This window comes from Chiloscyllium plagiosum, chromosome 30 (assembly GCF_004010195.1).
Source record: "Chiloscyllium plagiosum isolate BGI_BamShark_2017 chromosome 30, ASM401019v2, whole genome shotgun sequence".
In the NCBI taxonomy this organism is placed as follows: domain Eukaryota; kingdom Metazoa; phylum Chordata; class Chondrichthyes; order Orectolobiformes; family Hemiscylliidae; genus Chiloscyllium; species Chiloscyllium plagiosum.
This window is the reverse complement of record NC_057739.1, coordinates 38577885-38595546: the sequence shown is the minus strand read 5'-3', so window position 1 is coordinate 38595546 and position 17662 is coordinate 38577885. Positions and strand designations below refer to the sequence as shown.

General features: G+C 42.2%; 1 protein-coding gene across 2 annotated transcripts in view; it reads right to left on the bottom strand.

Annotated features, from left to right (window-relative positions):
- Nucleotides 1-1724: 1724 nt before the first annotated feature.
- The window catches only part of LOC122564934 (coiled-coil domain-containing protein 180-like), a 106032-nt gene continuing 90094 nt past the window's right edge, over nt 1725-17662 (bottom strand). For both annotated transcript variants that reach the window (XM_043720426.1, XM_043720427.1), the window contains exons 27-32: nt 12506-12666; nt 11756-11893; nt 10219-10330; nt 8828-8927; nt 6201-6369; nt 1725-1943 (exon numbers count right to left, since the gene is read on the bottom strand). In XM_043720426.1, coding sequence (XP_043576361.1) covers nt 1773-1943; nt 6201-6369; nt 8828-8927; nt 10219-10330; nt 11756-11893; nt 12506-12666 — 851 coding nt within the window. In that variant the 3' untranslated portion in view covers nt 1725-1772. The remainder of the gene's footprint in view (nt 1944-6200; nt 6370-8827; nt 8928-10218; nt 10331-11755; nt 11894-12505; nt 12667-17662) is intronic.

Here is a 17662-nt window from a genome sequence, read left to right as displayed (position 1 = left end):
TCTACCTGCGACTCCACTTTCAAGGAGCTATGAGCCTGCACTCCAAGGTCTCTTTGTTCAGCAACACTCCCTTGGACCTTACCATTAAGTGTATAAGTCCTGCTAAGATTTGCTTTCCCAAAATGCAGCACCTCGCATTTACTTGAATTAAACTCCATCTGCCACTTCTCAGCCCATTGGCTCATCTGGTCAAGATCCTGTTGTAATCTGAGGTAACCCTCTTCACTGTCCACTACACCTCCAATTTTGGTGTAATCTGCAAACTTACTAACTGTACCTCTTATGCTCACATCTAAATCATTCATGTAAATGACAAAAAGTAGAGGACCCAGCACTGATCCTTGTGGCACTCCACTGGTCAGAGGCCTCTATCTCTCCTGAAATGTGCTTCCTGCTGTGGGGTGCTGGTGGTGTAGTAGTCATGTCACTAACTAACAATCTAGAGTCCTTGAAAAGTGTGGGGACTTTGGGCTTGAATCCCACTACGGCATAAGATAAATTCTGAATATAATTCTAGAATTAAAAGCTGGTCTAACAGTAATAACCATGCAGCTATTGTTGTTTTTCATCTTTAAAAAACTGGTTTATTAATGCTGTTCAGGGAAAAAAAATCTGCCAACTTTACCCAGCCACGTCTACATGTGACTCCAAACCACAGCAATGTTATTGACTTTTAGTGACCCTCTGAAATGGCCTCATAAGCCATTCAGCTCAAGGGGCAATTTGGGAAGAGCAACAGATAATGGCCTTGCCAGCAATGCCCACACTGCATGCAAGGATTAAAAAAACTTAGGATATGGTGCACCAAAAAACGGAGTTATTTATAAAACATGGCAGCCCTTTTTGAACTACATCGACACAGACATTTTGGCCGTACTGTCCAGGACTTTTGTCTGACTGTGGTAGTGGTTCTGGCTGGTTTGGGGACTCCTGGGAGGAGGAATCCTGTATAAATATGGGTTCTATTGTGACTTGCTGTAAATCTATTTTGAGCATGTGTCTAGTTATTTAATTACTTTGTTGTTTACTGTTAGTAATATATGATATCCTATTTTATGTTTTGGGTGTTTGTAGAATAGATTAGTAGTTATTTTGTTTTTATTTATTTAATTTCATATTGGTGTTGCTATTATACTGTAAAGTGGAATACACTAGTTTGTATTATTTTTGTAATTTTGTAAAAAATCTTTAAAAATTTATTTTTCAATAAAAATATCTATATATAAAAAAAAACAACTTAGGAAATGCAGCAGCCATTTGGTGCAGTGCAAACCTCCCCAAACAGCACCCTAACAGTGACTGGAAAATCCATCATTACTGATGCTGATGGAAGGATTGGTCAGGACACTGGGGAAAACTCCATTTGTTCATTTTTGGAAGAGGGTCATGGGATCTCTTTTGCCAACAAGCAGAGTCCTGGCCAACCTTTAGCTTGGTTTGCAAGTCTTTTGAGTGAGACTTGAACCCACAGATATTTGATTCAAGAGGTGATACAGCCACCCACTGAAATATGTTTACTACTTTTCACATAGTATGACTAGTCTATGGGCTTTTAGTGTCAATACATATATACTGCGTGATAGATTGGAAGCCAGAAACTGGAGCACAGAGTAAATAATAATTCCTGTAATTGCAAAATGAATGCAGATGTACAGCACTAACATTGTTATGCAATGGATAATTGATAAAGCTAATGAATCATTAAGAAAAACGAATATATCTTTATTAGTTTAGTGAATTAAAATACAACTAATGAGCAAGCATTGAGTAACTTAAAGCACAGGATCAGAAATAATACAAGGAGGGTGCACCAGGTCATAGAGTTTCATTATATTGACGACAGAGTCTCTCCAGCCATTTTGCCAATTCTGAGCATTAATCAGCAGCCCCTTTGTCTCATGTTCTATCTGTGATATGTCCTGCAGAAAATGCTGCTTGTATTTCTGTTAAAAGCAGAAATTCAATAATTACAGCAAATTAAAATCGAGGAAGGGACAACAGGTAGCCTGCCTGTGTGTCAGTCACCATGTGTGTGTGTCAATGTGGGCATGCCTGTCACCATGTGTGTGTCAGTCACCATGCGTGTGTGTCAATGTGGGCATGCCTGTCACTGTGTGTGTGTCAGTCACCATGTGTGTGTGTCAATGTGGGCGTGTCAGTTGCCATGTGTGCATGTCAGTCATCATGTGTTGCGTATAAGGTGGGTGTGTCAGTGACATGTGTGCGTATCAAGGTGGGTGTGTCCGTCACCGTGTGTGTGTGTGTCAATGTGGGTGTGTCAATCACCATGTGTGCGTCAGTCACCATGTGTTGCGTGTCAAGGTGTGCATGTCTGTCACCATGTGTGTGTATCAAGGTGGGCGTGTCAGTCACCGTGTGTATCAGTCACATGAGTGTGTGTCAGGTATCATGTGCATGTCAGTCACCATGGGTGCGTGTCTGTCACCATGTGTGTATGTCAAGGTGGGCTGGTCAGTCACCATGTGTGTGTATCAAGGTGGGTGCGTCAGTCACCTTTTGTGCATGTCCGTCACCATGTGTGTGTATCAAGGTGGGCGTCTCAGTCGCCATGTATGCGTGTCAGTGACCATGTGTGCGTATCAAGGTGGGCATGTCAGTCACCATGTGTGTGTGTCAATCACTATGTGTGCATGTCAGTCACCATGTGTTGCGTGTCAAGGTGTGCGTGTCAGTCACCATGTGTTGCGTGTCAAGGTGTGCGTGTCAGTCACCATATGTTGCACGTCAAGGTGTGTGTGTCAGTCACCGTGTGTGTCAGTCACTATGTGTGTGTGTCAGTCACCGTGTGTGCGTGTCAGTCACTGTGTGTGCGTGTCAGTCACCATGTGTGCATGTCAATGTGGGCATGTCAGTCACCATGTGGGCGTGTCAGTCAATGTGTGCATGTGTGTGTATGTGCACATAAGTGTATGTTTGTGTCTGTCTGTTTATGTAAAAGTACTGGAATTGTATAGGAAGTGGGTTGAGTGTGTACCATGTATGTACAGTGAACCCAATATTCATAATATACATAATAACAACTGTATCTACAAAATGAATAACAGTTATTCAGCAGTAACATTCTTTTGTCATGATAATCGATAAAATTAATAAATAATTGAAGGCACAAGTACACACTAATGTAGCAAACTAAAATATAATGATCGAATCATTGTTAAGCAACTTAAAGCACAGAGCAGGAATGTTTCTGTTGGGCATGTTTGGGGAAAGGTGTATCAATGTTTTGTTGGGTATAATGGACAAAACGTACCCAATGCTGTTGGTCACACTGGATTGTGAGAAATCAAGCAGGGCCTTACCATTCAGAAGATCATGACTGATCTGTCCCGGGTCCCAACTCCTCTTGTCTGCCAACTCCTTATAGCCCTCAACTTCTCGATATCTCAAAAATCTTAAATAGTTAGTGATCCAGCCTGCACATCTCTGTGCAGTCAAGATCCAGACATTCACTACCCTTTGAGAGAAGGAATTCCTTTTTATCTCGGATGTAAATGAGTGTCCCCCTTTCTCTAACTAGGTCTCCTGGTTTGAGATTCCCCAACCATTCAGGAGATATCTTCACAAATATATCCTGTCCTCAGAACCTTGAATGCTTCAATAAGAACACCATTCATTCTTCTAAACTCTAATGAATACAAACTCAAACTGCTTAGCTGTTCTTGATATGTTAACCCCTTTATCCCAGAAATCAGCCTAGTGAATCTCTTTTGAACTTCCTCCAATTCCAAAAGATCCTTTTGGAAATATAGGCACCAAAAGTATACACAGTACAGCCTTATCAACATCCTGTTCAATTAAACCAAAACTTCACTATTTTGAAACTCCATCCCACTTGTAATACAGGCCAAAATTCCATTCACCTTCTTAGTTACTTGCTGCACCTGCACGCTAACATCTTGTGTTTCATGTACAAGATCACCCAGATGCCTCTGTGTTTCCTGGTCCTCCTTTCTCCTGCTCCTATAGTTAATATAATGGAGACAGGGGAGTGCACATATCCTAAAGGAGGTCACCTGACTTCACTGTGCTCATGTAATCCAGTAGGTCCAGGCATGGAACAGAAAAACCTAATAGTTTGTTTCCAGAGGAACACAGCCCTCCAGCAGCTTACTCTTTGGAATTGAAGCTGATCATTGCGATCCTTTAGCCCCACCAAGCTCACTTAGCGGATAATGAATAGGCTTTTTCAGGTGTGGCTGATTTTTCCATCAATTGAGCTGAGGTAAAGTCCCAGCTGCTGGTCTCTTACAGAGTAGCAAACACAACAGCCAAAGATTAATCATGGAGTGTTCTAACCTCTTTGGTTCACTAGATCTATATTCACAGCCTTGTCCTTCTGGGCCATTACTGAGCATTAACATTAAAGGGATCATGGAATGGCGGTGAACAGAAGGTGAGCTTGTAGCCTGTTGGGCCTGTGCTGATTCAGTGAAAGATCTAACAATAATTTCCACTGGCCACTGCTCCTACCACTCTTCTCTTTCCCTGGAGCACTGCAAATGTTCCCCTTCAAGTGAAAGTAAATCAAATCTTCTTTCAACATCCTTCTTGGCAATACATTCCAGAACATAACATTCTCTGTGCAAATATTTTCTTATTATTGCCTCTGCTTCCTTTGCCAATTCCTTAAGTTTGTAACCTCTGAAGATTGACCTATCTGTCACCTTGTTTACTCTATCAAACCCCTCATGGTTTTGAACACTCTACTAAATCTCTCTTTAACCTTCTCAGCTCCAAGGAAATGACCCCAGTTTCTCCACATTCTCCACATAACTGTAGTTTTTTTAGTTTGCGAGGCAACCTCAGTTGGCTGGCTTGAGATGCAGAATGACTCCATCAGCGTGGGTTCAATTCCTCCACTGGCTGAGGTTACTGTGAAGAACTCTCCTTCCCAATCTCTCCCCTCGCCTGAGGCGTGCTGACCTTCAGATGAAACCACCACCAATGTCTCTCTCTAATGGGACAGAGCAGCCCTATGGCCCGGTCGAACTATGGCAACTTTACCCAACCATCTCTCCCACTCAGAAGAAGGAACAAACCCGTACAAACATGTGACCTTATGTCATCCCAAAAAAACACAAAGGACTGCTGATGCTGGAAATCAGCAATTGCTGGAAAAACTCAGCAGATCTGGCAGTTTCTGTGGAAAGAAAGCAGAGGTAACATTTTGGGTCAAGTGACCCTTCTTCAGAACACTGTGTTCTGAAGAAGGGCCACTGGATCTGAAACGTAAATCTGCTTTCCCTCTACAGATGCTGCCAGACCTACTGAGTTTTTCCAATAATTTCTAGTGTTGTTTCCAAAGTAACTGTTGTAATGTATGAAATCTAGCAGCCAATTTCCAGATAGCAAGACCTTACAAACAGCAAGCTGGTGATGACCAAATAATCTGTTTCTTTCAAGCGATATTGACAGAGAGATAAATATTCCCCATAAATGGGGCGGCGCGGTGGCTCAGTGGTTAGCACTGCTGCCTCACAGCGCCAGGGACCCGGGTTTGATTCCCGACTCGGACAACTGTCTGTGTGGAGTTTGCACATTCTCCCCGTGTCTGCGTGGGTTTCCTCCGGGTGCTCCGGTTTCCTCCCACCGTCCAAAGATGTGCAGGTTAGGTGAACTGACCATGCTAAATTATCCATAGTGTTAGGTGGATTAGTCAGGGGTAAATCTAGGGGAATGGGTGGGTTGCTCTTCAGGGGGTCTGTGTGGACTTGTTGGGCCGAAGGGCCTGTTTCCACACTGTAGGGAATCTAATCAAATATGGATAGAACTTCTTCCGATATTTACTGTGGGATCTTTATGACCATCTGAGATAGCTGACAGTGCCTCAAGTTCATCTCACACTTAACAAATGGCATATCAGAAACTGCAACACTGCCTCAGTGTTAGAGTACGTGTCTCTGGTGTTTCTGACTCAGAGGTGACGGTGTCACCCAGTGAGCTATGGTGGATGCCACCTGGGAAGTCTCAGCTGTTGCTGCCTTTGCCATTTTTCTCAAGTAACTCAGCACGAGCAGTGGCTGGGATGTGCCAACTTACTGCCCAGATTGTTGATGCGGGTACCCACCTGCGGAAGTATAAATTACTTCCGCTTTTTAAAGCCACAACTTGTATAAAAATTTGCGTGCAAAGATATATGACAGCAGAAAGAAAGCAGATGACTCAGGAATAAAACTAACCGCGTAGGCAGAATCTCTCGCCTCAAGTATGGCCAGATCAGCCTGTACCGTCTTCACAGTTGTCACAGCCGCAGTTTCCACAAACAAAGATGCCATGGATGCAGGTCCCTGGACGTTGTACTGCCGACAACTTTCTGAAAGCTCATGAGCTGGAATTCCCGGCCATGTTCTTTAAAAAGGAATAGTGAAAATGAAAATTAACAATATGTAATGGAGATCCTCCAGCAGAACAAACAATCACATGCAATTAAAAGATGAGCAGAAAGTTCTCTGAGCACAGTTTAGATAATGAACAAGATTGAGGATATTGGTGATACTTACTTTTCTATTGTTACTACATGGATAATAGTCGATGCAACGTGTCAAAGTTCCTGGTGAACTGTCCATGGTGGCCTGCAGGGTGAAGTCATCACCTTGTCGTCACTCCTCTTCCCAGGAAAGCAATCCTCGGCAGTTCACCCTGGCAAATTACCACCCCACCTCCAACCTCTTGTTCCTCTCTGAAGTGCTTGAACATGTTATGGCCCGATATTCCTGCAGCTCAGTGTCTGAATCACCCAAACAGGTGTCTGTCCCCGCCACAGGACTGAAATAGCTGAAAGGGCTTCAACTCTCCCTACCTCGATCAACACAACCCTCTGGGCTGCCTGCACTCCTCTGATGTTTGAGCAGGAGTAATTTTAATGTCTACACCATTAGACTTCAGCTACCTGGGCCTTTAGCTTTGGGATTCCTCCCAAAGGTGGGTTTGAGCTGTAGGGAGAGGTTGAATAGGCTAGGGCTGTTTTCCCTGGAGCGTCGCAGGCTGAGGGGTGATCTTATAGAGGTTTATAGAATGAGAGGCACAAATAGGATAAACAGACAAGGTCTTTTCCCTGAGGCCGCGGAGTCCAGAACTAGAGGGTATAGGTTTAGGGTGAGAGGGGAAAGATATAAAAGAGACCTAAGGGGCAACTTTTTCACGCAGAGGGTGGTGTGTGTATGGAATGAACTGCCAGAGGAAGTGGTGGAGGCTGGTACAATTGCAACATTTAAGAGGCATTTGGTCGGGTATATGAACAGGAAGGGTTTAGAGGGATATGGGCCAGGTGCTAGCAGGTGGGACTAGATTGAGTTGGGATGTCTGGTCGGCATGGATGGGTTGGACTGTTTCCGTGCTGTACATCTCTATGATTCTAATTGACCTTCTCTCCTCACAGACTCTGCCTGACCTGCTGAGTATTTTCAGCATTTTCGTTATTAATTCCAGATTTCCTCAGTTTGTGGCAACGTTGCTTTTCCAATCTTGTGTATAATGCCTTGAAGTGAGACCTCTCAATCTATTGTGTTCATATCACACCTGACGTGGAAGTTTAAAGTGTTACATTGGAGGGGATTTCTAAGCAGAACAGGGGTGTAATTTAATAATGTTAGCAATGGGAGCCTTTTGATGAGCCCATTATTTATCCCAACACCACTCCACACAACTAGCTGTAACTCTCAGCTGTTATGTCACACAGATTGTTGGGATTGAACTCTCACACAGTGGTATGTTCCACTGAAAGTTCTAACTGTCTCTGTTTTCACCACCTCCCCAGCCTCCCAGGAGTAGGACCAGCTTATCAGGGGCTCTATCTAAGAGTCGAATAGGGTTGAGTTGAGTTGAGTTCTGCCAGTGCACAAAATAATGATGTTCACAGACTGAGGTGATTGAGGTCTTACTGGGGCTTGTCGTACATTGACTGCATGGAGACTGAGGGTGAGGCTGGTTAAGTTATGTTCTGAGAAGAGTACGTACAGGTAAGTTGATTTCCAAAGAAAAGGAAAAAAGTGCTGAAAGGTTGTAAGGTTGAAAAAGTTGCTCAGGCAGATGCAGGAACAGACAGAAAGCTAATTTCTTAACTATACAATAGCAATTATATTTATACAGCATCTTATATCATTGTAAAGCTTCCCACCTCATAGCTAAAGAATAAGACATGAGGACAGATACTGTACAGTTATGGAGCACTGGGTTCTCACTTTAAGCTTTGCTGGATGGACATGATCATGACAAAATCCATGTGATCTTCTCTACCTGCAGCCCAGCATTCAAGGACCTTTCTGTCATTCAAGTCTACATTTTTGGGTCAGTAATACGTAGCAATGATGGTTTCTGGACTAGGCTGTCCTAACCTCGCTCACACAGGTAGAGTGGGCCATCTCCTTGTGTGACTTTATGTTCACATCTATGAGTTTGGGTTCAAGGCAGATTGGTTGTGAAGAAGGCAAAGTCAGGAACTGTCTTCAGGTTTGGGCTTCTTTATAACTCTGTCTATTAAATATTGAGACTAAATACTACAATATATGGTTTTCAGAAATTTACCAGGCTCTAATCTTACTGTCACAGTATTAAAAGTCTATTCCATAAACTTCACCACCTAATGCTAGTTTCTAACATTTATATAGCTAGACTTTAAGCTTCTGCCTAACTCTACATGTGTGTTCTCTCTTGTTTCTTGACTCCACTCACACTGCTACTTATGTCCAGTGATGGACAATTCCATAACACCATTGCAAGGTTGCTCTGGGGTCCCTAAGCCCTTACACAACAGCCACAGGAGACTGTGGGACAACAGGGTGGTGAGGTTTCACCCCCAACTAGTTACCTGCTTTCACGGGGCACCTCATCAGTGGAAGTATTTTCCTCCTCTTGCATTGGGGGTCCAGCTCGTTTCTGCCGGGTTGTTTCACCTGTTGCTTCTGGTTCTGAAATATATAAAGGACACAGAAATGACAATCAGAAATAAAACTGAACTTTGCGGTTTCTTCAGTACGTTTTTGTGCCTTTATCTCTGGTTCATACGCGTTTAGAGCTGCATTCACAATTGAAATTGCAACGTTAGCCAAAAAAAGAGATGAAATCCATTTTCTGGCTGCATTCAGATTCTTGTAACCTGCAGTGAAATGTAGGGGGATATAAATTCAAATTGGATTGTTGTACAAAAAGGCAGGATTGTATGTGTCACTTGTTTTACACTTTGGTTTGATTACTCACCTTAATTGGCTCTATTGGAATGGGTTAGTAAGTGGAGCCTTTAATGATACAAAAAAGCACAAGCTTAGTCTCATAGCCCAACATGAGTTTCTACCCAAGTGGTTCAGTGTAATTTTGATTTTGTTGACAGGAAAATGGTCAGTACAGTAAGTGCTTATCTCAGAGTGGTGCTGGAAAAGCACAGCACGTCAGGCAGCAGGATTTTCCTGCTCCTCGGATGCTGCCTGACCTGCTGTGCTTTTCCAGCACCACTCTGGTCTAAACTCTGGTTTCCAGCATCTGCAGTCCTCACTTTTGCCCAGTAAGTGCTTATGTCAGATTGGGCTCATTTTGTTGAACTCTTGGTTTTAAGTCAATAAATTGTGGGCTCAGAGCTCCACATCAGGCCTTGAATTCATATTTCAGGGGAGCAATTATCCTCCAGATGGTTCTGTTAAATCAAGGCCCTGCCTGATGGTTTAACTAGATGTAAATATCGAAAAGGAGTTGATAGAAAATTTGCATAACATTTACCAGAAACCAGTACAGATCAGATCAAGCGGTTGCTAATTTCATTATTTTTCTGGGGTCATGTTGTGTTTGTCTACATCATGTTGTCATTGCATTTCAGAATAATTTATTACAATAGGAAAAAAGTGATGAATTCTGAGACATCCTAATGTAAGTCTAGGTACTATTACTAGGGACCAAATTATAAGATTTTAATGCACAGAAGTCTGTGAATGTTTGCGTCTGTCATACCCATAATATCTCCCTTCATTCTCCATGTTTAATCTACTACTTCCCAGCCACTTTGCTCCTATATAGATGATTCTGTGATTCTCTGGTACATATGAGGAATGCTACATGCCTCAAGTTAGTTTATGTATTTGTCCGTGAGATGATGGTGTGTTTTTGTGGAGCATCCTCAACATATTCCAACTGTAAGGTCACACTTTCTGACATTCTTGAAACTACTTCAGGCTAAATTAAAAATAAACTACAAAACGATCAACCACTTACGAGCAGACTGGATGTTATCAACAATGAGGAAATTGTCATATTCCAGGAAGAGCTGTTCAGAGAGGGAGGAGAGTGCAGCCACAAAGTTCTGGGCATGTTCGAGCATACAGTTCTGTGGAAATATCAAATGATCATATTGAGAACATTTGAAAAGTGTAACAATGGGGGTATTCTAACTGAGATAGCAAAATATTCATAATATTCATATTGCCCTAATGAGTGAAGATGAAACCAGAAAACACAAGCAAATCACTGATAAGGCAGTTAGATAGATTGCCCTTCAAAAAGAGTAAAAGCCATTATTACTGCTTTGAAACTACTGCATGATATGTGACATTGAACATATAGAGGGTAAACCTATCTTACATTAATCATGTAATGATCCCAGTTGATGTTAGGACTAGACAAGTCAGATCCCAGCTTGACAGACCATAAGTTTTATTTCTGAAACTTGCTTACCATGGTGGTCAGTCATGGGACATATTCAAAAAAGGCTGTCAATGTACTTTTAACAAAAGAACAAGAAAGATTATTATAACAGAAAGAAAAAAAAATGAATTAATTCACTCCAGATAAAAACTATGTCTAGAACTAAGGTCAATTATAACAACATTACTGCTACCAAAGTGGAGACTTGGGGTCAGGAACCCAATACCTGAATATCTTCCAGATCCTGACCCCAAACCACATCTTGTTGCTCAGGTGATAAAATCGTCAAATGTAAATTCCCTAATTGGGTTAGTGACAGGTTTGGTACCCAATTATTGACACCAAGCGTTACTAAGGGGTAGGAACTTCCTGCAATCATTGTACACAGATGACAGTCATGGCAGGGTCTGTTATTGCTTTACTCAGGAGAGGAGGCAGCACTGGTCAAATGGCCAATGTGAAGGAAAGACATAGTCCGGTCCAAAATTCCTAGGTCAGGATCATGTTCCCCATTTAAATAACCTATACGTTTATCCCCATAGCAGTATACAAAGATGAAGGAGGCTGTTCAGCTTAGGTGCTTGACATATTGAATCTTTCTCACTCTTCCTGACCCAGTCATAAGCAGATTACACTGTTAATTGGAGGCGAGTGGATTCCCATCTCCCCTTTTGAAAATTCAAGTGAGTCCTAGAAGCATCATGAAAACTACCACTTCATCTGAGAGTGCTATTTGCAATTTGCTTTGGCCCCCATGGGGGATTGAAAATCCCAGCCTTGTACAGAGCCAGTCTGTATCATTTAGTACTGCACCAGATAATAGCCCTTACTTACCCAACTGTTGCTGGAGCCATTGGCATACATTATATATTGTAAAACTAGTGTGATCATGCATATTTCATTTCACTTCTTTACCTTTAACAGAACTCAGTCTCATGAAAGACAAAGCAGAAAACAATTGGTTCGGGTACATTGCAGTGCAGTTTCATTCATAAAGAACACCACTGAAGGTTTTAAGGTTACCAATCACTGATTCTCTGCTATAATTGGAAATAATGAATTGAAGGCTGTTAAGATCCAATAGTAGGATTTTTAATTGCTTTCTTGCCTTCTGATCCTTTGCATTTCTTTTGATCTCTGTGAACTCAGCATTCTGCCTTGCCTCCTCCTCTTTGCACAAACGCTCCAGCACCTCTGCATTGTTGGGGTGACCCAAAATTGGTCGTAACCTGTGCTTGTTCTCAGTCTAATGCAAAGAAATAAGGGAAAATAAGCATTATTTAAAACACGTTGGGCATATCCAATCGTTCCACGTGTAATACGTTCAAATTTATTTTCTATCCTTGTTTTTGTGAGCTTTTGTGAGAATGCGGAATTAAACACTAACAGCCAAAAAACAACAATTTTAAAAAGTTGAAAGACCATGACAAAAGATGTGAATTACACCTCTCTTATAACTACACTTTGTGAACCATCTTAGAATTAAATGTTGATAACTAAATCTGTTGTGTCTTGGAGCTACAGCCTTCTTCAAAACCATGCTGGTTTAATGTATATCTGAGAGGGCAGACAGGGTCTCAATTTAACATACCATCTGAAAGACAGCACCTCTGATAAGTACAGGTTTCCCTCAGGTTCAGCATGAAATGACAGCCCAGATTTTTATATCCAAGTTCAGAATATCATAAACAGGTATGAATATGTGGAGGCTAGGGTTGTGGTGCTAACAGTGCGCTGAATCAGCTAGACTGGGAATATTGTCACTGACTGAAGAGCATGAGAGAAATACATGACTGACTCTCCCTAAAAGAAATGAGACAACTGGTAATGATATGAATGTTTCATTTTGCCATTTTACCTTGGTGTTCTCCAGTTGATTTAATTTCGCCCTGAATGTGGAGCGTTTTTCTGCCAAGACCTTTGTGATCAAGTCCAAGTGCTGCTTGAGAACCTCTTCAATTAGGAATGGAGGCACAGAGGAGACCAACTCCTCAAATATCTTTAACTGCTCTCTGAACTCTGAAAGAACAATCACACTTGATAGAAACTAAACAAAGGTTTTGAGTTTGTTGCAGTGAGAAATGAAATCATATTGCAGTTTTCTCCCAAGTGGGGAGAGTTGCCAGGAAAATTCACTCTGTATGCCTTTAACTAGTTTAATTTGAGGATAGGGACTGAAAGATAAGGACAAACCTTCAAAGTTAGGAAAAGAATGGCTGTGTTGGTGGATCCAAGAGTGGAAATTTGGAGAACTCCAAAGGCAACAGTAGGGAAGTGGGAATGGTAGACATGGTAGTTGCTTACCCTGACAAATAAAAATGGAATCAGGCAAAGGACTATCCCACCCGTGCATTGGAGATGGATAATGTGGTCAAATTTGTCAAAATATTACAGAAGGATCATCCTCACTGTATTTACAACCATTGGAAAAGTGCTTTTAGAACTGATGCTCAAACAAACTGTATCCAACAATTCCTTTCTTTAAGGAGAATGGCAGAAGCCAAGAGAAAAATGGATAAGGAAAATATTTCACTTTATTTATAGAAAATGAATGAATGGGCATGTTAATTCAATGATCAGAAGTATAAATAATTGATAGCAATCCAAAAGATAATGGGAAAGGAATGAAATTAAATGGAAGTAAATTTCATTATTGTAATATTGCCATAATGTAAATTTTATGATGAAGCTATTCCTGACAATTCAATATCATGGATACCTTCTGCTGACTTGCTTGACTTCAGCCAAACTGAGGCTGAGGCCTTTACAATTCCACTTGAAACAAGCGCCTAAGTGTTGACCATTCTTTCAGGTAGTGTTCCAGAAGGTTCCGCCCTGTCAGAAGCTGCTGGACAACAACAGGCCAGGAGTCGCTGGAGCTGGAGAAAGTGATAGGGAACTAGGGGTCTCAGCCATGAAAACTGGGAATGTTTTTGGAAGGGGGAATTGAGAGATTAGAGTCACAGAGAAAAAGGTACCAAGGCAAGAAAAAGGAATGTCTTACAGCCACTCCTACAGCTCTTACCCTTGTCCCCAGTTACACCAGATTGTGGCATATGGTGGGTCTCTACCCCTAAGCCATGAGGCAAACTATCCTGGTCTTCTTGTTGAGAAAACAGCCAATATTCTCACCTGCTGGGAAGGCTGGTAATTGAGCCAGAAACAGGGTGACGCCCAAAAATGGTTGTGAATTGAGCACTAAAGGGCCTTAAATGGTGATAGGTCAGGAAGCTCATGCATATACATTCCTGCCCAGAACTTGACTATTGAGGTGGAAGGGAGGAGCTGGTTATCTCTTTGGTGTCAACTCCGCTTTCATTTACCCTTTCAGTCACCTAGTCTCTAGGGAGACAAAACCCTTGTCCACCAATGCCCTGAGAAAATGAAGGAAAACGAGAGAAAACGGAAGTATGAAAATGGTTTTCTTTTGCTTAACTGCTTTTCCTTAAAAACTGAACCAAGGCAAGCTCTGAACATAAATAATACATAATACCGTACAGAAATCAAAATGTCCTTGATGATTAATGTTCATATTATCTCTGAGATAAGTATTTCATACAGTCACAGAGATGTACAGAGCCTCCGATTCCACATATCCCATTGATCTAGTCCCATTTGCCAGCATTTGGCCCATAGAATCATCGAATCATACAGTGTGGAAACAGGACATTTGGCCCAATACGTCCACACTGACCCTCCGAAGAGTAACCCACCCAGACCCATTCCCCTACCCTATTGCTCTACTTTTTCACTGACTAATGCACCTAACCTACACATCCCTGAACACTATGGGCAATTTAGTATGGCCAACTCACCTGACCTGCACATCTTTGGACTGTGCGAAGAAACTGGAGCACCTGGACGAAACCCACACAGACACAGGGAGAATATGCAAACTCCACACAGACAGTCACCCGAGGCTGGAATTGAACCTGCGTCCCTGGTGCTGTGAGGCAGCAGTGCTAACCACTGAGCCACCATGCTGCCCATATCCCTCTAAACCCTCCCTATTCATGTACTCATCCAGATGCCTTTTAAATGTTGTAATTGTACCAGCCTCCATCACTTCCTCCGGCAGCTCATTCCATATTTGCACCACTCTCTGCATGAAAAGGTTGCCCCTCAGGCCTCTCTTAAATCTCTCCCCTCACACGTTAAACCTATACTCTCTAGTTTTGGACTCTCCTATTCTGGGAAAAAGACCATGGATAGTCACCCTATCCATGCCCCTCATGATTTTGTACACCTCTGTAAGGTCACCCCTTAGCCTCCGAAATTCCAGGGAAATTAGCCCCAACCCACTCAGGGTCTCCCTATAGCTCAAATCTCTCCAATCCCGGCAACATCCTTGTAAATGTTTTCTGAACCCTTTCAAGTTTAAAAACATGTTTTCTACGGTTGGGAGACCAGAGATGAATGCAGTATTCTAAAAGTGCCCTCATCAATGTCCTGGACAGCCACAACATGACATCCCAGCTCCTATACTCAATGTACTGACCAATGAAGGCAAGCGTGCCAAATACATTCTTCACCAACCTTGGCTACCTGTTCACCTTCAAATAATTATTCACTTGCACCCCCAGTCTCTTTGTTTGGCAACACTCCCCAGGGTTCTCCCATTGACATAAGTCCTGCTCTTGGTTTGCCTTATCAAAATTCAATACCTCACATTTATCTAAATTAAACTCCATTTGCCACATCTCATCCCATCGGCCCATCTGATCCTGTTGTCCTCTGAGGTAACCTTCTTCACAGTCAACTACACAACAAATTTTGGTGTCAACTGCAAATTTAATAACCATACCTCCTACAGTCACATCCGAAGCATTTATATAAATGATGAAAAGCAGTGGATCCAGCAGCAATCCTTGTGACACACCGCTGGTCACAGGCCTCCAGTGTGAAAAACAATTCATCATCACTAGCCTCTATCTCTTAACTTCAAGCCAATTTTGTATCTTTTTGGGAAGCCCTCCCTGGATTCCATGTGATCTAATCTTACTAACCAGTCTACCATGCGGAACCATGTTGGATGCCTTGCTGAAGTCCATACAGACAATGTCCACTGCTCTGCCTTCATCAACCTTCGCCTCTTCAAAAAACTCGATTAAGTTAGTGAGATATGATTTCCCACACACAAAGCCATTTTGACTATCCCTAATCAGTCTTTGCCTTTCAAAATACATGTAAATCCTGTCCCTCAGGATTCCCTCCAACAGCGTGCCCACCACTAATGTCAGGCGCACAGTCTATAGTTCCTGCCTTTTCCTGACCACCTTTCTTAAATAATGGCACCACATTATCCACCCTCCATCCTGGCAACTCACCTATGGCTGTTGATGATATAAATATCTCAGCAAGGGGCTAGCAATCTTTGCTCTAGCTTCCTAAAATCTCTGAGATATTGATCAGTCCTGGGGATTTAACTACCTTTATGCATTTTAAGACAACCAGCACCTCCTCTTCTGTAATATGGTCACTTTGCAAGAATCACTATATTTTCCTGATGAAGGGCTTATGCCTGAAACGTCAACTCTCCTGCTCCGCAGATGCTGCCTTGCCTGTGTTTTTCCAGCGCCACACTTTTTGACTCTGATCTCCAGCATCTGTCATCTTCACTCTCTCCCATCACTACTTATTTCCCCAAGTTCCCTAGCTTCCACGTCCTTCTCCACAGTAAATATTAACACAAAATATTTGTTTATTATCTCATCCATCTCCTGTGGTTCCACACACAGCCAGCTTTATTGATCTTTAAGAGGCTCAATTCTCTTCATATTTACTCTTTTGCCCTTAATGTATTTGTAGAATCTCTCTGGATTCTCCTTAACCCTATTTGCCAAAGTTAGCTCATGTCCCTTTTTGCCCTCCTGAGTTCCCTCTTAAGTACAGTCCTACTGCCTTAATAATCTTCTGGTGAGTCACTCAATCCCTGCTGTCTATAGCTGTCATATGAATCCTTTTTCTTGACCAAAACCTCAATTTCTCTAGTCATCCAGTATTCCCTACACCTACCAGACTTGCCCTGCACACTAACAGGAACATGTGTATCTGGACTTCTATTATCTTAGTTTTGAAGGCCTCCCACTTTCCAACCACCCTTTACCTGCAAATAGCCTCTCCCGATCAACTTTTGAAAGTTCCTTTTCAAATACAGTTAAAATAGGCTTTACTTCAATTTTGAACTTTAACTTTTAGATCTAGTCTATCCTTTTCCATCACTATTTGAAAACTAATAGAATTATGATCACTTGCCCCAAAGTGCTCACTCAGTCACTTGTCCTGCCTTATTTCCCAAAGGTCACGTTTTGCTCCTGTGGTGTACGTACTTCCACGTTTCGAATTAGAAGATTTTCTTGTACACACTTAACAAATTTCTCTCCATCCAAGTCCTTTAAACTATGGCAGTCCCAGTCTATGTTTACAAAGTTAAAATCCCCTACCATCACAACCCTTTTATTTTTACAGATAACAGAGATCTCCTAAAGGGTTTAGAGGTGATTTACTAGGATGTTGCCTGGTATGGAGGAAAGGTCTAATGAGGAAAGGCTGAGGGACTTGAGGCAGTTTTTGTTAGAGAGAAGGTGATTGAGAGGTGACTTAATTGAGACATATAAGATAATCAGAGGGCTAGATAGGATGGACAGTGAGAGCCTTTTTCCTTGGATGGTGATGGCTAGCATGAGGGGACATAGTTTTAAATTGAGGGGTGATAGATATAGGACAGATGTCAGAGGTGGTTTCTTTACTCAGTGTAGTAGGGGTGTGGAATGCCCTGCCTGCAACAGTAGTAAACTTGCCAACTTTAAGGGCACTTAAATGATCATTGGATAACCATATAGATCAAAATGGAGTAGTGTTAGATAGATAGGCTTCAGATTGGTTCCACAGGTCAGCGCTACATTGAGGGCCGAAGGGCCTGTACTGAGGTGTTATGTTCTAAGGTCTATATTTGATTCTCAATTTCCCGCTGACTATTGGGGGCCTATGAGTACAATCCCAATGAGACGATCAT